Below are 21,528 nucleotides of genomic sequence, written 5' to 3' on the forward strand. Positions count from 1 at the left end.
CCTGCCATTAGGAGAGAGGACAAAAAGAAATCTGCTTCTTTTTGGCTGCAGGTTGGCTATATCTGTGTCTCATGGTCCATCTGCTGTCCTCTGTAGTCTAGTAGAGTAACGCTTTTGCCACTAGCTTGAATGTGCTTACTATGTTTGACACTGCTGTTGGTAATCTTTGCATTAGTCTCAGGAAATGTAATTATTTTTAGGGATGCTTTAAATATTTTATGATTGGGAAGTTTATGCACTTAAAATCAGCTTTGCCATGTAGTGTTGTCTCCCACTGGCCCACACGCTCTGTTTTTCTTTTAGGTCTGGGACTGCAGCTGTATAAGATCTCAACAGCTTTAAAACTTCCTAATGTTCAATTTGTTTCAATGCCATGCAGTTAAGAACTTATTCGGTCATAGCTGTCTGTTAGGATTTCTCTATTTTGTTGCTGGCTGAAGGACTGAGGACCACTTTGAAAAAGGAAGAGGTGAAATACCTTGACACAGATTGCTCCTTGGTCCTGCAGAGAGATCCCCTTCCCCGGGACACCTTTCTGGAACACTGCATTTTCTAGTGTGTGTTTCTCATTCCTCTTCTGTCATGTGATGCGTTCTCAATGAGCACCCATATGACATGATTTCTAAAGAGGTATTCATGAGCTAAATGTGAGTGCCAACCAATATGTTGGATGAGCTGCATTCCCAAGTTCTAGTTCAGAAAGTAGTTCAGTTCTTTAAAATGAACCCTGCTGATTCACATGACTAGCATATTGTCCTTCTGCCATGTTGCAACACAGGTCTTTTTGATGAGCTTTAGGATGTAAAGAGCAGTTGATTCAGGCTGATGTGAATGAGTACCTGTCTACCCTTGCTTTTCTCCTTGTCCTGGAGCCTTACACATCTTACTACTTGAACTATTTAACCTCCAAAAAGGAAGTAAAGAAAAATGACTGGTGGAACAAATATGCAATTTCTTGTAGGTTCTGAGATGAAAAATATCTGGATGGATGGAGGTGTAACCAAACTTGCTCTGCTTGACCCTGCTTTGCCCAGGGGCTGACAGTATTATCACCAGAGGTCCCCTCTAGCCTCAGCTCTTTTCTGATTCTGTCGGTGTAACTGCTGCCCCACTATTGTTCAATCTTCTGTCACCTTCATTGGTAAACGTTTTGTACCAACCCTTGCATGGTTCAGGGTAATTGTTGGTGTTTCACATTTGTGGTTGCTGTGGTTTTGTCTGTCTCTGTTTGGGAAGAGAGAGAATTGTTCTCTCCCACAGGATTTGCTGGAGGTCATCTGTTGTACTGACTTGAGTATTGATAGAGTTTATTACCTGGAAGGCAGTCTTCCTGTTTGCTCTTTGAGTCCTGTCCTTCAAGACAGTCTTGTGGTGGTGTTTGGATTCTGAAGCAAAACAGCGATCGTGTCATCGTTGGTGTAATACTTCTGTGCCTCAAGTGTCCTATATCACGTTTTAGTTTCTGCACTGAGACCTTGTTGGGGGAGCTTTATGGCTTTCTAGCAGGCAGATAACAAACATTACTCTGTATTATGGTGAGAGAGGAAAAAATGTGTTTGAAGATGCATAGTTGGTTTGAAAGGAGTTGGATCCTGCTGATGTCTTTAGAATTAGATGGCTGCATGGTACTTATTTAGCTGTTAGTGTAGCATAAATTGCTCCCTATGATTGGTACTGCAGAAAACTCCTTCATATGAAATTATCTATGAAGCCTTTGTGAAGTTAACCCTGAATATGACAGCTCTGGGGTTTGTGTACATGTGCCAACTGTAATTTCATTGTCAGGATGTGCTTCAGTTAGACAAGCTTGGCCATACACTGCATGCTGATGTTAGTTGCTGTCCTCAACAACTTGTGAGAATTGGAAGAAACTCATTAATACCTCATGCCAGAATTTCAGCAACTGAGTCTTCCAGTCTGAGGGGCTCACTGTTAATCCTTGTACCAAAAGAAGACAGTCATAAGCCTGCCAGCTGTGTGTTTTATAGCAGCTGAAGGAGTCTCACCTAGGTGGGTTGCTGGTATCGCCCAGGTGCTGTTGGCAGTGGGGCAGTCTTGGGGTATAGTTTTAACCTCATCTCTTCTGGCTCTGTCACTAATATTAATGTCCCAAAGAGTATTTCTGCAGGTCTAGGAGCAAACTATGAGAAGGCTTGGTTAGGGCCATGCTGAGTGTTGCTGAGGGGCTTGGTCACAGGTCTTGATCTGACCCTGCACATTCAAACAAGCAGCTGTTAAGAGGTGGTGGCACTCTCTCCTGGTACCTGGCTGCAGGAGCCTTTCCTCTCTTCTTTTTCTGGAGATTGTTTTTGAGACGATGATATTTCTGGTAGTGTTCTGCCTTCTGCTTCAGAAGATTACTGATTGAACTGGTGATCAGGGGAGGTATGCTTGGGTATCCTGGTTGTTAGTAACTTGCCTTAGGGAAGATGGAGCTGTAACACCGTCAGGAATTCATGGTTTGGAAGCAAGATATTGCTGTGAGGAGACTCTGCAGGTAAGTAATGTTCCTACTACAAGACGTACCCCAAGTCAAGGAAGCCTTAGGATAGCCTAGGGTATACTCCATATACAGTGCAACATAGGGAAATGTACTTGAGCTGGGAAGGGTTAATACATCCTTTTAAAGAACTGATGTACACTGATATGAACAGCTCCAAATCTTGGTAGTATTTTGTAACTTTTTGTTCATTGTTTTGCATGGTACTTTCAAAGCCATAATTTTGGACCTGAATGCCAATTTCCTATGTGTTTAACGAGCTTGCTGTATCATAAAGCTTTTAATCTATTTTTTAAAAAAGCTAAAAGCTTCTTAACTTATATTACAATTTCACCATCTTAAAAGTATTTTATAACTACTGCTGTCCTTTGATTTGTTTCCATTTTATTTCTATTATCTTGCAGCATCTTTTATCCAAATTCTTCTTTCTTATAAATCTTGTAAGTAGGAACCAGTAGCTTTTCCTTAATTGCGGTCATGCTTTTCTTTTTCCATAATCCCATATTTTATTTGTAAATTCATTCTCATTGTCTCTTGTAGCTTTTGCACTTTTACTTGAAAAAGACAAGTAATCTTTTTGTGTGTGTTTTTGAATGGGGAAGATTGTTGGCAAAAGCAAATTAATCTGCCTGAATCAGTCCCATCTTTTCTGTACTTTAGTCTGTGATCATGTCATGAGTTTCAGGACTTTGCACTAACCATGGTTTGTTTTTGTTTTTTTTTTTACTTAAAGCTTATTTTACAGACCTAGTGTTTGATTTGTATGCATTGTGCATGTAGTGTTTTTTTCCAACTACAATATATTGCTGGATAGCTTATTTAGGACAAAAAATGGCTCATGGGAAGATGCATAAAGATTTGTGCTTATTTGTTACTTATGTCATGAAAATTTGCAAGGTAATAATAGGTTAAATGATGAATTTAAAGGCAAAAACCGAAGAGTAGGCACTTATCATAAGGACGTTTCCTTTAAAAAATAAAACAAACAAACCCGCATCTGTAAATTAACAAGTGTTCCAACTGTCAAAGTGTTAATGGGCCTCTGTTTGCAAGACTGATTGTGAACCTCATTTTCCCCAGTGTCCCAGGCTTGAGATAGAGGAGGTTCTCTGGTACTGATAGAACTACATTGGTGTGATTCATTTAGAAGCACACTTTATCTGTTGTGCTTTGTAGCTTATAAAAGTTTTGAAAATCAGTATAGTCTTAGCTAAAAAATAAAAAGGAAAGTGCTCTTTATGCTGTTAGTAATCCAAGGGTGAACTTGTCAAAGGAAAAAGAAAAACGAAGGAGCGGGGGAAAAAAAATCACATTGAGAGCAATATTTTATTTTTTTTTTTTTTGGATTGCCCTCCTGGAAGAAAGGATGAAGCCAGCAAAGCAAGTAGCCTCCTGCATTGTATGCATGTGATACTGATAGTGTGAAAGGGGGACCAGAAATCTCTGTAGAAAGACGTGAAGTTAACTGGCTTGGGCTGGTAGAACCCTCCTGCGGGGAGCAGGCAGCACAAAGCTTGACAGAGCCACATCCCGTATAGGTAACAGTGGGCTCAGAGACTTCTGTGGAGCGTATTGTGGGACAGGGAGTAGGAGAGGGCCAGCCTCTCTGGTAGCTGTGGTCTGGAGGCTGTCTAACCTCAGGTTGATTTGGCAATTGCAGTGGTCATGTGAGGAGAGGGGGACGAAGTCAGGAGAGCAGGTTTCAGCAAACTTCTTTTTCTGATATGCATCCTTAGAATTTTTTTAATAAGTACGTTTATACAACAAAATTGGATCAAAACAGGTTGGTGTTCAGCACAGCATGAGAGATTAGCTGAAAATTAAGCACTTGCTTGGAGGTCACAGTAATGACACTGTCTAAATGTTTATTGGTATTTAAGGTGGTAAGGCAAGTTGGTACTTCATTTTTCTGGAGATGAGAACTAGGTGAGAGAAGATCCTTGTCCTCCAGAGAGGGTAGGAAGCTAATACTGGATGTAAGTGTACTCTTCCCAGCAGAAAGTTGAGACAGGCTGTAGAATGTGAAGGTCAGTTGTTGTCATCTGTATAAAGAAAAAGTTACACCCAAAAATACTTTCTAAACAAGAGACACTGGCTCAAATATAGTCAACTAACAGCTTCATGATAACTACTAAATTTGACGTGATCTTTGTGTCCAGGATCCCATGAGCCTATTATATATGTTAACACACACAGTGAAATGCTATTTTTTCTCTTCCCAGCTATAGCAACTCAAGCTAGTGTGGAATTTCGCCGGAAAGGATCACAAATGTCCACAGACACAATGGCTTCCAACCCCATGTTTGATGCGAGTGAATTCCCAGACAACTATGAAGCGGGAAGGGCAGAGGCGTGTGGGACACTGTGTAGGATATTTTGTAGCAAGAAGACTGGGGAGGAAATATTACCAGCTTACCTATCCCGGTACTAACCTATCTTCCGGTTGCTTTATTGCTATAACTTTATGGTGCAAATTAATTCAGGGCAAATGGCATTCAGTTACTGTCTGAATCCGGTGTTGCCAATTCAAAAGAACCTGGTTAGCCTTCAGATGCTGTAGGTGGGGATTCCTGGCTAAACAGAATAGTGACTTCCTTTAGTCTTCTCATGGTGTTGGTTTTTGTTGAGTTTTCTTCCAGTCTCAGTTGAAGGGAAGTCCCTCACACAACATAAGTGTTCTCCAACAAGGAACTGCAAAAGAAACTAAGTGCTTTAGGATGATGGCCAGCTAGGTTCCTGCCTCCCAGCTTTTTCATTTGAGCTGGTTATGTTGCTGACCAGCATGTCCTGTCTATCCTGTCCCCCCTGAAAGATTTTGCAGTATTTTTCTTCTGTTGAGGAATTAAAATCAAGGTCTTACTCCCAGCCTTACATGGGAAGGGAGTAGTGGGAGAGTATGTGATCCAAGCGGTGTTACTAACTGTCTGGGCTGTATTTGCACAGCTTCCAGTCCATGTGTTGCAACAAGTCAGTGGTTTCAATAAAACTGTGCTGCACTGGCTTTCTACATGAAATACATGTGATTTGTGAGGGGGTTTTTGTTAAGCTGGTTAGGTGCATTTGCCTGTGCTTAAGTAACTTGGGGGGGGTGCTCATATAAAGATTTCCTTGCACTGGTTTTGAAACTTAGTCTGTGGCTGCAGATTCTTGTTCATGTGGAATGCTGATGCTTTTTATGTGGAAATAATTTCATCTTATCTTTCTTTGTCAGATTTTACATGCTTTTAATTCAGGGTTTGCAGATAGCAGATTTCGTTTGCCACCCTGTTCTTGCCAGTGTTATTCTAAACTCTCCTCCTTTGTTCTGCTGTGACCTGAAAGGGATTGATGTCGTGGTTCCTTATTTCATTTCAGCTCTTGAAACTATTTTACCTGACAGGTAAATTGCTATTTCCATATAAACATAATCATAAATGTGGGGAGGTGTTTGTCATCAGTGGTTTCTGTCATTCCTGAGTAGTTTTCACTGAAGGAATTCTGTAATGTGGGCCCCATGGTGTGTATGTATTTGACAGTAATAATTGTGGCACTTCATAAGCTCTAACTTTCAGGTTTTAGTGCAATTTTCTTTAAAGTAAAAATAGTGCTTATTTTAAATTAAATGTGTGTTGTGTTATCTACATATTCATTGACAGAAAGCAATTTCTGTAAGAAAAGGTAAACGAGTGGTTTAGCTCAAATATATTGAAAGCTTACTGATTTTTAAGTACAATTTCATAAGATATTAATTAGTGGCTGTTGTTGCAGTGAATTCATTAAGAGAGTGATCTTACATATCATTAAATAGAAAAATTGATAATTTAGACTGGTGAAATTGGAGTAGGTTCTTAAACAAGATGTAACCTTACTTATCAAAGCCTTACAGATTTCTGGATGTTTTGCTAAGTAATGCGCCTGATGCTACTCTGTGCATACCTTCTACAACATATCTTTTATGCTGTGGTACTCCATTTCATTTTGAAGTTATGCATAGCACTTATCTTCTGGGCTTAAATCTGAGGCACTGCTGCTTTTGGGTAGAAGAATTTGCTGGTAGCTACTGAAAAAAGTTGATCTGTTCACTAAGCAGCTTGTGTTTTATGCAATATGCACATGAGCATATTCTGCGGATCTCTTGATAATCCTGGGTGGGTTTGAGTTGTAATAAGCCAGTAGAGGCTTATGATCAAAACTTCTGTCTTTGAAGATGCAATATATGAATAATACTTTCATCAGCCCGTTGCTTTTATATGGGGATACAAAATCCTTAGCAAGTGATGGTTCTGGCATGAATTCGTTGTGTTATTGCTGCTGTTTAAAAGAAAGAAAAAAAAAGAAGAATTCTGAGTCTAGAAAGAAACAGCTGTGTTGTGTGCTGCAAATTATTTAAGAACACTGGGTGGTTGTATATTTAATTGTAACTTAATTTGGCTTCAAATTCCTGTGAAAAGTTGATTAACTGCATGATGCTTTAATTTGCAGAGAACTCTCAAAGTTTAAAATCTATGTAAACCCCACAGAGCTAAGAAGAGCTTCGATTAATATCTTGCTGTCTCTGTTGCCTTTGCCTCATCATTTTGGAACCATAAAGTCTGAGGTAGTAATCTTACCATTTTGCTTTACAATTCCGTTTTTGTTTTCCTGGTTGTTTTGGAATGGGATTTGAATGACTTGTGGGTTGTATTTGGTGTTTTGTTTAGCACTGAAACTCTTACAGTAAGTCTGTGTTAGTAAGACTATATTACAAATTGTCAGTAGCAATGTGTGCTGTGGATATTGATTTTTGAAACCAGTACCATGCTGGCATGATCTCTAATTGATAACAAAATAAATGTATTTTTCCTTCAGGTTGTCCTGGAAGGGAAATTCAGCAATGATGACAGCTCAACGTATGATAAGCCAGTAACCTTCCTTTCCTTGAAGTTGAGGCTTGTGAATATACTTATAGGAGCTTTGCAAACGGAAACAGATCCCAACAACACTCAAATGATACTAGGTTATTTCAACTTTTTTATTTACTAACTGTGTTATAGAGGTGTCTGTCTTAATCTGTCCTGGAATAATATGGGTTATTAGTTATGTGTTGCTTTGCAAGGAAAAAGATGAAGTTTCTGACAGGTTGTCATCTGTATAATCTCCCTCATAATACGAAAACATCTTGAAAAGCTTCATATTTTTGTTCAAGTAATCTTTACAGATGTGGAATAGTACTTGAAAAATAGAGGTGGGAGTAAAGCACATTCTAGCAGGAAGTCAGTCATAACTAGGAATGGAAATAGGAGAAGATACTGATTTAATGTTGGGAAGGATTCTTGACTTAATGGTTTACAGGGAACATTTTAATTTTTTGCATGATTAAGCCTAGAAACAAATGGAAATACTGGGTGACAGGTTGTCCAGCACTGACAAAATACAGATGCATTTATTTAGCACTGTGTAAATCCTCATATGAAAGCTTTGGAATAGTCTGGAGATGCATTGTAGTTTGGCAACAAACTATTCTTTTGAGGCAAGGAGTGTATTAACATTATTCTGAATACTCAAGAGTTAGTCAAAGCTAAAAACTTGAATAGTGCACAGTCTGTCAAGTTAATAATTTTCAGACAAGTAAAAATATACTTGCCTTTTATATACTACCCTCCCCCTTATTTGTTTTTCTTTAGATGTGCCTTTTTCCATGTTATGATGTTCTTGTCCTTCCGTAATTACAATACCACTTTCCTTTTGTATGTTTGAAAAAGAAACAGACTTGCACTGCGGTGGGTGGTGTCTGCCTTGTTTTTGGTGACAGGGAGCCTACCTGATTAAGAGAGGGTGGCAAGAAAATAGCATGAGCAATGAAGCGAAGGGAAACAAATTCAGTCTGCAAAGACTGCTGGAAAGTTTCCTTGCAGTGATTGAAGCACTAACCCTACTACTAACTAATACTAGCAGAAGATTAGAGGAAAATAATTTGAAATAATGGTATGCAACCAATATTGGTGAAGGGATGAGGATATTTATAGTTTAAAAGTGATCCTCTAAGCAAGACCCACAGACCGTTGGTGCATGGGCATTGCATCACCTCCAGAACTGTGGGCTTGGCACCCTGTTAAATGCTAACCATGCATTCCTGTACCTCTCTGCTGTGAGTTGGTGTTTGCATCCAGCTGGGTAGATGCTCTGCTTTGAGTGGGTATTTTACTGTTACTGTTTCCATGATAGTCCATACCAGTTCATCTGCCCTGTATTCCTGTTGTTAAGCCCGTTTCTGTATATGAAGTTATTTCCTGCTGGCTTTCATTGGAGAGGACTCAGGAATTTCGAGTTCAGCAAGAGATTCTCACATGTGCCACCAGCTTCTCAACAAAATCAGTTTGTTTTGAGCTGCTTACTAAAAGTTTGACAGTGAGCAAATGTCTTTGTAAAAATAAAACTCCTTGTGTTAGTGGTTTGGAGGTTTGTTTCACTGCTCACTAATCAGTATGAGAACAAGTGTCATCCCTTGTGCTGATGTTTTAAGGGTTGCTGAATGGACCAAGCATTATTCACTTTATCTTCCAGCAGTTTGCTGTATATACTAGTAGTTCGTTAAGATTTGAAAACATGTTCTTGTTTGCCAGTCACCAGCTGTCTTTTGGCTCCTAATGGCCAAACTGGGGAAGGGAGCCTCTATATGCCAGGCAAGAATTTAGCCAAGGCCTGGGGCTGTATAACCCTTGGGGGGGGCTGTGGAGTATACAGCTCATTTTAGCACTCTGTTACCGAACAAATACTGTTACTTTGTTCACAGAATCCTTAAATGTAACCTGAGTTTTTAAATGAGCACAATATGATGAGAGGCAAGGAATGATTCCAGCCCTTCTATAAAAGCAAAATCCTTCTGAACTGAGGAATTTGAAAAACCCATGTTCAAAGCATTTTTAAAATAGCTGAAAGCACACTCTATCTCAGCTCGCATCTGCTTCAAATGGCTAAAATGGCTAAGCCTGAAGCAAATCCTGTGCTTTATGAAACTCTAAGAGTTTTTATAAAACAGGATGGCAATCCTGTATGTTAGACCTTCAGTGCTTCTTTGTAAATTTTAGCACTGAATATTCTACTGCAGCCTTTAGTTACCTTCTTATATCTGATTCTTCAGGTGCAATGTTAAATATTGTTCAAGATTCAGCACTGTTAGAAGCCATTGGCTGTCAAATGGAAACGGTGAGTATTTTTTGTTTGTGAAGTTACCACTTCAGAAAGAATGCATTACTCACCTTATCTGCTATTGTAAGATGCTCAGTTAGTATCCTGAGTTTTTTTTTTGGTCCGCCCCCCCCCCCATTCTATCTGAGGGCATCCTCTGCTATAGGGAACTCTACTCAGAAAAATCTTCTCATTGCTCGTAATTGACTTTCAATTTGCAGAATGGTGGTGAAAATAACCTCTTCAAAAGCCACAGTCGTACTAACAGTGGCATTAGCACTGCAAGTGGAGGCAGTACGGAGCCCACAACACCAGATAGTGAGAGACCGGCACAAGCCCTTCTGAGGGATTATGGTAAGGACAGCTCTTTTGAAAAAACTCTGTCATTATATGCCAGGTGATGTTTTGGGGTTTTTTTTCTGTTCCTTGTTCTGGCTAATACACTAATTTGCTTGGGTGTTTTGATCCCACGGTGGATAGCCCCTTTGTTTATTGCCAGTTTGTGCTCATATGTGCCCTTCTGGTGGTGGTGGTTCAATCCTACTAAAGGACTCTGTTAACATTTTAAAAATAAGGATGTAAAAGCTTATGAAAAAGATGTTTGCAAACCACTTTAACATATATTTTCGAGACACTTAGTTTTCATGAATAATGGGATAAATGTACACCAAGTGTAAATTGCTTCCTTCATTTTGGTAGCAATCCAAATGCTTACCTGACTTTTGCAGCACCTTTTCTTAAACTATTTAAAGAGCATTTGAGGGACTTCTGGTTTTGTACAGCAAATAAGCAGAATGCTTGTGATGTGTCATTTGTTATAACGAGAATTTAGTAATTAACTTCAGTCTTGTGCTGTGTATTTTTGAATCTTTGTAATAAGATCTGTGTTCTTCTAAATTGGTGAGTGGTAAGTTGGCCAAATGTTGAGATCCTGGAATTTCATTTGCTGCTTTGGTCTTCATCTGTTCAACTGATGTTGACCAAGTAAATGTGAGATCACCTTTATTGTATCGTAGCTTAGGCTGACAACTCTGTTCTCACCAATCAAAACTGTGGGGTTTTTTCCTCTAGTCCTATAACTAAGAGAAGCAAGATCAGCAGGAAAGACTTTAGTATATTCTAAGGATTCATAGAAACATGTTGGTGCTTTCCCTGCAGGGTTTGTTTGTTTGAAATTATTAAAATGCTAGTTTTCAGCACACCATTTGAATTGTCTAATTTGTATGGTTTTTCATTGACAAGTGCTTGTAAAAATATCCATTTGTAAGGTTAAAAAAAAAAATCTTTTGACTAATTGACTTCCTGAGTCTTTAAACCATGACATAACTTGAAAGATATTTTTGTAATATAGTGATTTTATTGCATTTTTAAATTTCCTGTGCACACAAGGTAAGGTTTCTTATGAAACTTCTGAAAAGAATTTCTGTGTTTCTACTGGATGCTTCAAACAAAGAGAAAATTGAAAATGAGATGGTCTATTTTTACTGTTTAACTGTAGCAGACACTTGAATCTGCTGCTAGTGTAATGTACTTACATCGTATTTAACACTGAAGAGCTAAATTTTGGGAAGGATATATCTTAGCTGTCACAGTTCTCATGTCTTTTTGTACCTAGTCAATAGCAGGTTTTGCTTCTGAAATTAATTTGCCTACTTTAGTTTTAACAAGTATGTATAGTATTTGTGTTCCTAGTATTCTGAAATGAGAACTGATACTAAAAACATTTTCTATTTTTAATTTTGAGCTAGAGGTTCAGGAAAATTAAAGGTCTAGGAATAATTGCATCTTTTTTTTCTCCAGGACTGATTCTTTAATTATCTATATTTATCTGACTAGTACAACTTTTGATAAACACTAGGTACAGACAGAATGGGTAACTTCTGGCATAGATACCTGCAGTTACATATTCTCTATTAATTTGTTGCTGGTGCCTAAATATACAATTACTAATGTTTAATATACATTACCAACCCCTACATTTTTCTGAGGCTACAAGGCATCACAGCAATTTAGGCACAATAGCAGACAACAGCAAAACCTGAGGCTAGCTGTTCTGCTACTGAAATGCAAGCAGAGTGCTGAGATTATCCAACGTGTCTTTCTAAAAAGCTAAACATTGAGATAAGCTAGTCTGGATGTATTTGTATAATGTCTGATGGTGTATATAATGGAGTTAGCCTGTGCAAAAGAGAGTAACATATTTTCTAGATTCTGGGTTGTGTATAGTTTTCTGTGTGTTGTGGCTGCTTTGGCTTGTGCCTGTGCTTTGCTTATTGTCACTAATGCTTAGTTATTTTCCCTCCCTGTGGTATGTGGTATTGGGGTTATATCCTAGCTCTTAATACAGATACAGCTGCTGGACTTCTGATACGCAGTATTCACCTGGTAACTCAAAGACTCAACTCACAGTGGAGGCAGGACATGAGTATCTCTCTGGCTGCACTGGAGCTTCTGTCTGGACTGGCAAAGGTGAGAGGTGAAGTTTTGTGTGCTCTGGTCTGTTCTCAAAGGGTGATTATAGTCCTGTTTAGGTGAAAATCATGCCACCCAACAGATTCTGAGTTTATCAGCAAACGTTTTGTTTGTACATGAGAGAAAACAGTACTCCTTTTGCACTTCATCTTCTAATGTAAATGCTCTGTGGCTCAAATGATGTGTGCCCATTAAATGCCTGTTGGCTGAAAGTGAAGCTCAGGGTGGCTTCTTCAGATACATATGGCTTTACTGTACGGTTCTGGCTGGTTTTGTTGAGCCAGCTGAATGGCTCCTAACCTTTCTCATGGATTCCTATGAGTGTCTGGTTTTGGTTTTTGTTTTGGTTTGTTTTGCTTGGGTTTTTTGCACTACAGGGTTTGCACTTGCCATATTAGGTTGCATAGTTAAGGAAAAACTTGCCCCTAAGCTTCCAATGGCAGTGTAGAGGCTTGGGCCATTAGTTTCCAGCCCTGCTGCGAACCATTTGGCATAGCTTTGGTTGGCTGGGTGGCTGGTCTGTCTGTTCACTGTGTAACCGGACTTAGAAACAAGATTTTTTGTTGCTGTTAGTTGGCAGATTGCAAATATGCCAGAGTATTAAACAACTTAATTGCCCTTTTTTATAAGTGTTGTACCTGCTTTTCCCCTTCTGTCTTGCCTTGGAAGTAGTTTTCTGAGCTTAGAAGATGATAGTGTATTTCTAATATGAGGGTGTCACCTTTGTCAGAGCTTTATCTGTACATAGTTCCTTGACTCAGCAGCAAATAACTGAACTAAAGCTACAGGGGCTGGTGTGTGTGTGCGCATTTTTGTTGAGAAGTAAAATATCTTTTTCTGCTTGAGGGCTCTTGTCCCTAAGCTGGACTTCATGGTATTTGTTTAGCCGAAGTCCTGTGTATTTCTGGCAACCACGATGACCTGGTGTGACAGTTCAGCATTTCCTGTCATATTCCCCTGAGAACTCAACAGATCTCTTTGAAATACGCATGTCTCAGGCTTTTTTAAGGTGTGGAGTCACCACTGAGCCATGTTGGACTCGCTGCTTATTTTACTGCTGCAGCAGCATGAGCTGAAGGATGCATTTGAAAGTGTTCTGCAATGAATTGATGTATGGTTATTGGGTCTTAAAGAGCATCATACAGAACTAGAGATCCTGCAGCTTGTGTGGTTAAGACTGTTTTGTTGGTGGGTGGGTTGTGGGTTTTTTTTTGTTTTTCTTGGCTTGCAGGGATTTTCTTTTATATAATTTATCTTTTCAAATGCCTACCCAGGTTAATATTAAATATTGTAGTCTTTGCAGAAGTAATTCTTCCTCTGGGACATCTTGGATATCTTTCCCCTTTGTAACAAAGTGGGTAGAAAAAGATAATCTCTTACTGCAGAACTGCAGAGTGGAGAACTGGTTCTGCTTGTGCCTTTGGAGGTGACAGTTCCCAAAGCCCTTCTCAGGCTGGGGGCTCTTCTGTCTTGTGTCTGTTCAGCACCAGGTTATGAGTGGGACTTAGTAAAATCAAAAATCCTGTTTCCTGCAAGAGTGCTGGCTCACCAACCTGTTTTTCATAAGCCTGTCTTGAGGGGATCTTATGCTTGTGAAGGAAAGGCTGCCTTCATCCTGGGGCTGTGAATTTTCACCCCCACTTTGTAGAATACAACTGCCTGGCTCTGGTGTTGTCACCAGCAAGGCCATCTGCTTTCCTGCTTGGGTAAGGGTGTACCTGAACCAATAAAGCTTTATATGGCATGGTAAAATGCTACAGAGTAGAAAAATCCAGACTGTTCCTGTGCCATATCACAAGCTTGGAAGTAAAGAGAAAATCAGTTATTTAGTTTTGTAACGGAAATCCTCATGCCTCAGTGTACCAGGCTCTTCACTAACCCTCTAGTCTGGAGCCTTCCTCTCTGAAGCCCTGAGGTGGGAGAGAAGCTGAGGAGGTGTTATTGCAGTGAATTTGAGGGAGGGATTATGGGGTTCTTTGCCAATCAGCTTGTCTGAGGATGGGTTTTCTGTTGACAAAACATGTTAACAAAGTATGTCTAGTGGAAAGTTATGTGAGCAGAATAAAGCCTCATGGAAGGGACACTTGGCAGTAAGTGAATTCTCAGAGGTACAGAATAGGTTCCTATAGCTGAAGGAGAGGTATTTGCAGAAAAGAAGTTTTAAATACTAATTTATTCAGTTTGCAGTTAGTTTCTTATCAAGCTGTCTTGGAAACCAAGCCATGCAATGCAGTGGCACCTCCACACAGCTTTTCTTTCCTTTAAGTTTCAATATTCATCACTGTTAAATACTTTCACCTGCAGCTTTTAAACTGTAATCATAAAAGAGCTCAAATCTTTGTTCCTGTTTCTTAAAACTGCAATTAAAAATGCTTTTTAAAATTGTCTCCTACAAAGATTTTTGTGGAGGAATTCTCATCCTCTCCTGCTTGCTTTACACAGGTGAAAGTGGTGGTTGATTCCTCTGATCGGAAGAGAGCTATCGGTTCAGTGTGCAGCTACATAGTGTACCAGTGCAGCCGCCCAGCCCCACTCCACTCCCGTGACCTTCACTCCATGATAGTGGCAGCTTTCCAGTGCCTCTGTGTTTGGCTCACTGAGCACCCTGACATGCTGGATGAGAAGGTAAGTGACTCTGGTGTACACGTTTTGAGCACTCTGAATTGTAATGCCTTTCATGCCTGACCTGCCTGTTCTTGATACTTTAAAATAAGGTGGTTGTCTTAGTTTTCAAAAATACAGTAGGAATTTCAAAATTTGTTTCTCTGCAAAATAGTTTTGAATTTTGATTGTTGCTCTTTATTCACCAAGAATGTTTTTGGCTTTTAAATTACATTTCATATTCCTAAGAATGTCTTGATATTCTTTCTTTCTGAAACTAGGAAGAAGAGAGAAAAAAAGAAAATCTGAAAAAACAGAAACTGGAAAGTTGGGAATTAATAGTATATATAGCATAGCTACCTGCTGCAGATAAACTTCACTAAAATCCATGTTTCTTCTCATTTCTCAACTCTTACCTGAGTAAACCATCTTTTAGACTTAATGGAATTCCTTTGATGTTAATATTTTGATAGTCATAGTTTGTTTCACTAAGAAACCAGTTTTCTAGAAACTGAGCAAGGCATAGCTCAATCCAAAATGAAATTTGCTCGGGAAGCTTGGAAGGAGCAGGAAATGAGATGCCTATTTCCAACAGACTTCTGTCCTACTGTTTAAAAAACAAATTAAAAAAGAGTGCATATTTTCATTGTTGATCTACTTGCAGAGACAGCTGGGTCATCTTTCTGTATTTTTTACAGAATAGCTAGTAATTTGTATTATATAATATTTTAATATAGTTTTATATCTAACATTTTATATATTGTTCTGTGTTGTTTCTATATTCTACAGCATATAAAAATGTGTATTTTTAAAAATGAAAGTGGAAAGCCCACCAGCAGGACTTTAAATTCAGATGCTTTCTACCTATGCTTTGGGATACTGGCATGGCAGTGGGTGACTAGGATGGGATGGCTTCCTTGGATGTGGCACAGCATGGGTTTATTCAGTTGCATAATGCTTTATTTCCTTTCATTAAGTGGGTTTTTTAAAATTTTTTAATTATCACTAGATATCGATATAGTGTTACCTACTGTGTGTAGTATGTACTGGACTCTTAATAGCTCATTCCTATGTCATGATAATCAGATGGGAACCTTTCATTGCAATGAATATAAGGCAGGCATACATATATATTATGTATATATACACAGGCCAAGGTGTAGAACTCTGACTGGCCTCTGGTGGTAAAAACCACTTCCTTGTGTTCAGCTTTTAGCTAGTTATTTCTTCATTACAATGCTTCCCTTGTTATTCTGTAGCTCAAGCCATGAGATTCGAACCTTTCTGCTAGCAATCCAGGTATTTTCAGCAAATGATTTTGTAATGAGCAACACTTGTGGGTCATACCTGCGGTTTTATAGAGCATTGGCCTATCTTGTAGTAGATTCATTGGAGTTTTACTGTGTACTTTTAGAATATTGTTATTTTTCTCTTGATGAATTAGATACCCTGATACATTTTACTTATAAAAGCTGTTGGCACTTGAAACATTTGGAAAAAATTCCTTGCAATTTTCCAGATGAGTACATTCTTAATGCGCTTAAACTTAATTAAAAGTTCTGCAGAGAGTCTCAAAATGCATTTACTATCTCTTTAAATATGCTTACATTTTTCAATTGCATTCTTAGTAGTCATCTTGGCAATTTTGTACATATGTGGTGGAATATATTGTGTGTACATATTCATTCAGAGCACTTTCCACCATCAGAATACAAACATAAGTAGACATCTATAGATTAATACCATTCCTGTAGCAAATGTGATCTTATTCCAACGCTGTCTGTTAGAATAATCTTCTGCCTTTATTTCTGAGCTCGGATTACCAGCAAGTACTTTATTTTAACCAATTGTATGTCACTGTTTCACTGAGGTGTTAGAGACATTGATTGGAGTGCTTCTGCTTTAAGGTAGTTCCTCTTGTGTTTTAGGATTGTTTAAAAGAGGTACTGGAGATTGTGGAGCTGGGCATTTCGGGAAGTAAATCCAAAAACAGTGAGCAAGAGGTCAAGTACAAAGGAGATAAGGAGCCAAACCCTGCATCCATGAGAGTGAAGGATGCTGCTGAAGCTACACTAACGTGGTATGTGATTTGTCAGAGCGTGTTTACTGTTTAGGGTTGCCTTGTGTGAGAGTGTTTTAATTAGGAGTTCCCAGCTGGTGAGATCTCTGTGATGTAGCAAGAGCATTTGAAGTCAGCCAGAAGCTCCCTCTGGTTTGCCCTTTGAGCAGGATTGTTGAGTGCTCTGCCTTAGTTGTCGTCCCCTTCCCATGACAGGTGTTCAACAGGAAAAAAATCTCTGTCATTGCTGTCTTCCCATCGTGCCTCTTCTCTTCCTTGGAGAGCAAAACCCAGGCTCTCCTGCAGCTCCTGGTGTTCTGTTGTCAGCCAATCCTCTCTGCAGATGGCAGTTCCCTCCAGCTCCCACTTGACCTAGTGATCCTGTTTTTCCATTCCCCCTTCTCCTTATCCTCAGCCTGACAAGACGTGCTGTCCCTGCACTGGTTGAGAAACTGATAGACACTGTCCCATATGTAACACAGCAGGGAATGGCATGTGCAGCAGATATAAGCTGGTGCAGGACGGGATGTCAGTCTGCCCACAGCATTGGGTTTGCTTAATACATTTGAGAAGTTCTGCTGGAAATGCAGTAACAGTTAATATGTAGGTAGGGGTGGGGAAGCACAGGGAGGAAAACAGATTTGCTCCAGAGAAGTTGAAAAGGAGTGTTTTAATGGACAAACAGCATGATGGTAGACAGGCCAGATAGAGTAGGATAAATATGTTTTGCAAAATGTAATAGCTGCTTTCTTTTTTGCTCTGCTTTGCAATAAAATTGTTATAAAACTTTACTGTTAGTAAAAGCAACTGTGTGATTTCCAAGATAAAAATAATTACTCATTGAAACTTGCGGACAAACGTTTATTGTTGCCTGGAAGTGCCTTTTTTCATTTAGAGAGATGAAATGTTGCAGCACTGTCCAAGCTAGCTGGCTGCAACAAGGTCTTTTACCATCACATACCATCATACTTTTCACACCAGTCCCTCTGCTGCCTTCTCCTAGTCTCTCCTCATCTAGGGCACACGCTCATGCTCACTCTCTCTCTCTTCTCTCTGCTTCTTCCACCTCCCTCTTCCTTGGCTGCCCAGCCTCTTCACAGAACCAGCCACAGCTGCACCTTATCTATATCAGCCAACCCACTGTCCCTGAAGCCAGCCCACAGCTGTACATTATCAATGTTAATTAACCTGCCTTCATTCCTCTACAATGAAACTATCAGTTCTCAGAGTAAAGTTGAAATGCGTGTGAGGAGGACTTCAGTAAACTTACTTTTGGTCTGAGGGGTGGTGGTAAGAGTAAAGCCCTGAGTTAGATCCTATGATCTTCAGTCTGGTACTTGACAACTCTCATTATTGGTTCCTGCCATAGAAATTTTCAATTTCTAACAGTACTGGGTAGATCCTGTACAACTTCAGATGATTTAAAACTGTACTTTTAGGACCCTACTGGGGCCGTGGCTCCAAGGAGATGGGCATTACTGGACCACACTTGGGGGCTTTCTCCCAGGGAAGGTTGAAGGGGTTTAAGTTAATGTAATCTGTACTTGAAAAAGCAAAGACAAGACAGTTATAAGTAGTGCATCTACCATACCTGCCTTGCTTGTTGATATGGGTGGGCTAAAGTATGGGTGATAATCTCCAATCATGCATAATTTTCTCATAAGAATGAACATAAAGAAAAGCTGTGGAAGGGTACAGATCTTTGTGCTTTGAAGCATGTCTTAATTAACCTAGGTTATAAAGAAACTAATTCTGTAGGCAGAGTACCCTTCTTTGTAGGTTTTCATGTATGTTTTTCTGAAGTTACTGGTTCTGTTTTAAAACAAGCTGATGGGGGAGGGCAGGTTTGCCCTGATAGGAGGACAACTCTTATGTCAAGATACAAATGAAGAATATGAGTGAAGGTCTGTGCTGGGGTGTAAGTTTGTTGTCTTTCTCTATTGTAACTCTTAACTTTTTTCTCACTTGCAGTATTATGCAGTTACTTGGAGCATTTCCTTCTCCCAGTGGCCCTGCTTCTCCTTGCAGCTTGGTGAATGAAACCACATTAATTAAATATTCTCGTCTACCTACCATAAACAAGCATAGCTTCCGTTACTTTGTTTTGGATAATAGTGTCATCCTGGCAATGTTGGAGCAGCCTCTAGGGAATGAGCAAAGTAAGTTCATACTTCATTTCCTTCTTTATCTCGTTAAAACTCTGTATGGAGCTGCAAAACAAAGGTGCTTCATCAAGTGTGTCTCATGTTTCAGGGGCTTACCTGTTCTGTGAGTGTGCGATTGAGCAGAGTGTTGTTCTGGGATGAAGTGGTAGGAATTAAAATGTCACTGTTAGTCAAACATGTACAAGCCCATCAGAATTGTTCAGGCAGTTGTCTTTGTCTTTCACCCAGTTAGATCAGATACTTGCAGTTGACTGCCATCTAAATTATTGCTGAGGGACAAAAGCAATAGCATTAAATTTTGAAGACATTCTTGTTCATAAAAGAATGAAAATACAGAGAGTATAGGAGGCTTGATGGGGATAAGTGCTCAACAAAGGTTTGACGTGACACCTTCATGCTTGCACAGTTGCTTTTGATTGCTTTAGGTCTTCTGTTACTTAATGTTTCTTTGGGTGCTTTCAGCTCAAATGGTTCTTAGTTGCTTAGGAGCTGTTGTAACTTTCCCATGCACAAGTATGTCAGATCACTTTTGAGGGAGATCACTGAAGTGGATGATTGTGTGGAGCTAGTTTGGTTTGTCTGCATGTGTGCTTCCCATTAAATACCGGGAAAGGAATATGTATCTTGTTAGTTACCCGATAGTGTCAATCTAAATTTTAAAAGAAAAGCTGTAGAAATATGATGATCCCTCTTCCAAGGTGGCTAATATCACTGGCCTTTTAAGTCTCAAAGGAGGATTGAAATCCCTGCAATGTTAAAACCATCTTTGTGCAAGCTGAAAGGCACCTCAGGAATCTACAGCCTAACCACCTGCTCTAAACAAAGTCAATACTGAATTCAGAGCGGGACAGTGCTACTTGACATTGTCCAAATAGATCTTGAAAACCTATGAGGACAAATTCTCTGTGTCCTTATTCCTTATGGTGAAAAACTTTCCACTTTGTGAAGTCAGAATCTTCAGTCTTAGTTTGACCATTATCTCTTGTCCTTCCACTGTTCTTATTGCTGCTATTTGTGTGGGACCTTTACAAATGGTCATGGAAATATCATGGAAACTGTGTCTCCATGTGGTCATTTGTCTTACCTAAACAGGCAGTGGCAAGACAATCTTCTTTCATTTCCTGGAGATAATTTGGAGAGAAACAGTGATCTGCATGAATCTGGATGAAAGCTGCTTTTAATAATGAAACTGAGCTGGAAACTAGCGAACAGACCACAAAGTAGTCTAGTACTTCCCTGCTGCAGAGAGGAGGATTGCTTGCTCCTTACCAGGAATTGTCTTCAGGGTCAGGGAGGAGTTAACCTGGAAAACAAAACCTCAGTCATCATGCCTGTGTTTCTTTCTGGTTAAATTTATTACATAGTGACCTGTTTGCAATTAGTGATGATGTATTATTCTCCTAACTCATGTGCTTTGCAGATGACTCTTTCCCCTCTGTCACGGTTTTGATCCGTGGGACATCTGGAAGATTTGCATGGGCCCAGCAACTCTGTCTTTTACCAAGAGGAGCTAAAGCAAATCAAAAGGTCTCTATCAAAGCCTGTAAAGAAATCTTTAACTTAGAGATGTTCAGCAGAAATTCCACTAATGTGAGACAGCCCCACAGAGCTGGTGATTATACATTAAGGCTGAGCCACGGGGCCTTTAGCTGTAGGTAATGTGACATATCTCTGGTGACTCTTTATGACTTGTGATTAATATTCAATACAGGCTGTGAAAGTGCTGTTGCCTTCTAGACTTGTTTAAGGGGAGGGATGTTATCTTTTTTTTTTCTACCCACTCCTCACCCCCGGCTGCCAAAAGCATCTTCTGAGGTGATGGGGCAATGGGCAGTGTATTTAGTGTGTAGGCATGAGTGTTGGTGCTGATTTTAGGTTGTCAGGCAAAGCCTTTGCAGCAGAGGGAGTTAAGTCTGGAGGTACAGAATGAGATGCAGCAGAGAGAACAGCTATTCAAGCTACAAAGATTTCTGTAAAACCTGCCATGAAAGAAAAAAGTCTAAATGAACTCTGGCATGGCTCTGGAGAGGAATAGTGGAGGAGAAATACTCCAGTCTCACATTACAGTAAAATCTCATGTTGCAGTTGTCTAGTGGAGGATGTCCTTGTGTTACCAAAATTTCTGTCTGTGAACAACTCCAAATCTTCAAACTCTTTGCATGCCCCTCAGTAAAGGAAATAATAATGTAGCTGAAATAAGTGCCTGTCAGTCTCAGCTGCCAAGTTCACATTTAGTTGAATCTGATCTCTGCAAATCAGCCGTTGGGAAGACCCTCTTGTGTGATGCCTCTGGAGCTGCACTGTCACTGAAGCTGAGCCTTTTCACTCAATAGTGTCAGTCAAGTGTGCTACCTCCCACACCAAAGGAGAAGTTGTGTCCTGACCACTGACCTCCTTCCTAGTTTTAAAGGGAACTTTTCCAAATTGAAGGCATTCCAAGTTTAATGTTAACAGTTTTGTCCATGTGAAGTGTAATTGGTAGTAAATAAGTCTATAAAGCAGCACTCAAGATTTAATTAAAGGTCTTGCTTGCTTGGACCTTATGCACCTGCAAACCTGCACTGGGATCTTTAGTTGCTGTTGTT

General features: G+C 39.7%; 1 protein-coding gene across 3 annotated transcripts in view; it reads left to right on the forward strand.

Moving 5' to 3' along the window:
* RALGAPB (Ral GTPase activating protein non-catalytic subunit beta) overlaps positions 1–21,528 on the forward strand; it is a 65,476-nt gene that overhangs the window by 24,821 nt on the left and 19,127 nt on the right. For 2 of the 3 annotated variants that reach the window (XM_056353604.1, XM_056353607.1), the window contains 11 exons: positions 4,723–4,924; positions 5,712–5,879; positions 6,962–7,076; positions 7,328–7,475; positions 9,600–9,664; positions 9,868–10,000; positions 11,982–12,115; positions 14,561–14,743; positions 16,648–16,799; positions 18,750–18,937; positions 20,364–20,470. In XM_056353604.1, the coding sequence (XP_056209579.1) occupies positions 4,723–4,924; positions 5,712–5,879; positions 6,962–7,076; positions 7,328–7,475; positions 9,600–9,664; positions 9,868–10,000; positions 11,982–12,115; positions 14,561–14,743; positions 16,648–16,799; positions 18,750–18,937; positions 20,364–20,470 (1,595 nt within the window). The remainder of the gene's footprint in view (positions 1–4,722; positions 4,925–5,711; positions 5,880–6,961; positions 7,077–7,327; positions 7,476–9,599; positions 9,665–9,867; positions 10,001–11,981; positions 12,116–14,560; positions 14,744–16,647; positions 16,800–18,749; positions 18,938–20,363; positions 20,471–21,528) is intronic. The other variant, XM_056353605.1, reaches the window with a different exon arrangement.

Source organism: Falco biarmicus, chromosome 10 (genome assembly GCF_023638135.1).
Source record: "Falco biarmicus isolate bFalBia1 chromosome 10, bFalBia1.pri, whole genome shotgun sequence".
In the NCBI taxonomy this organism is placed as follows: domain Eukaryota; kingdom Metazoa; phylum Chordata; class Aves; order Falconiformes; family Falconidae; genus Falco; species Falco biarmicus.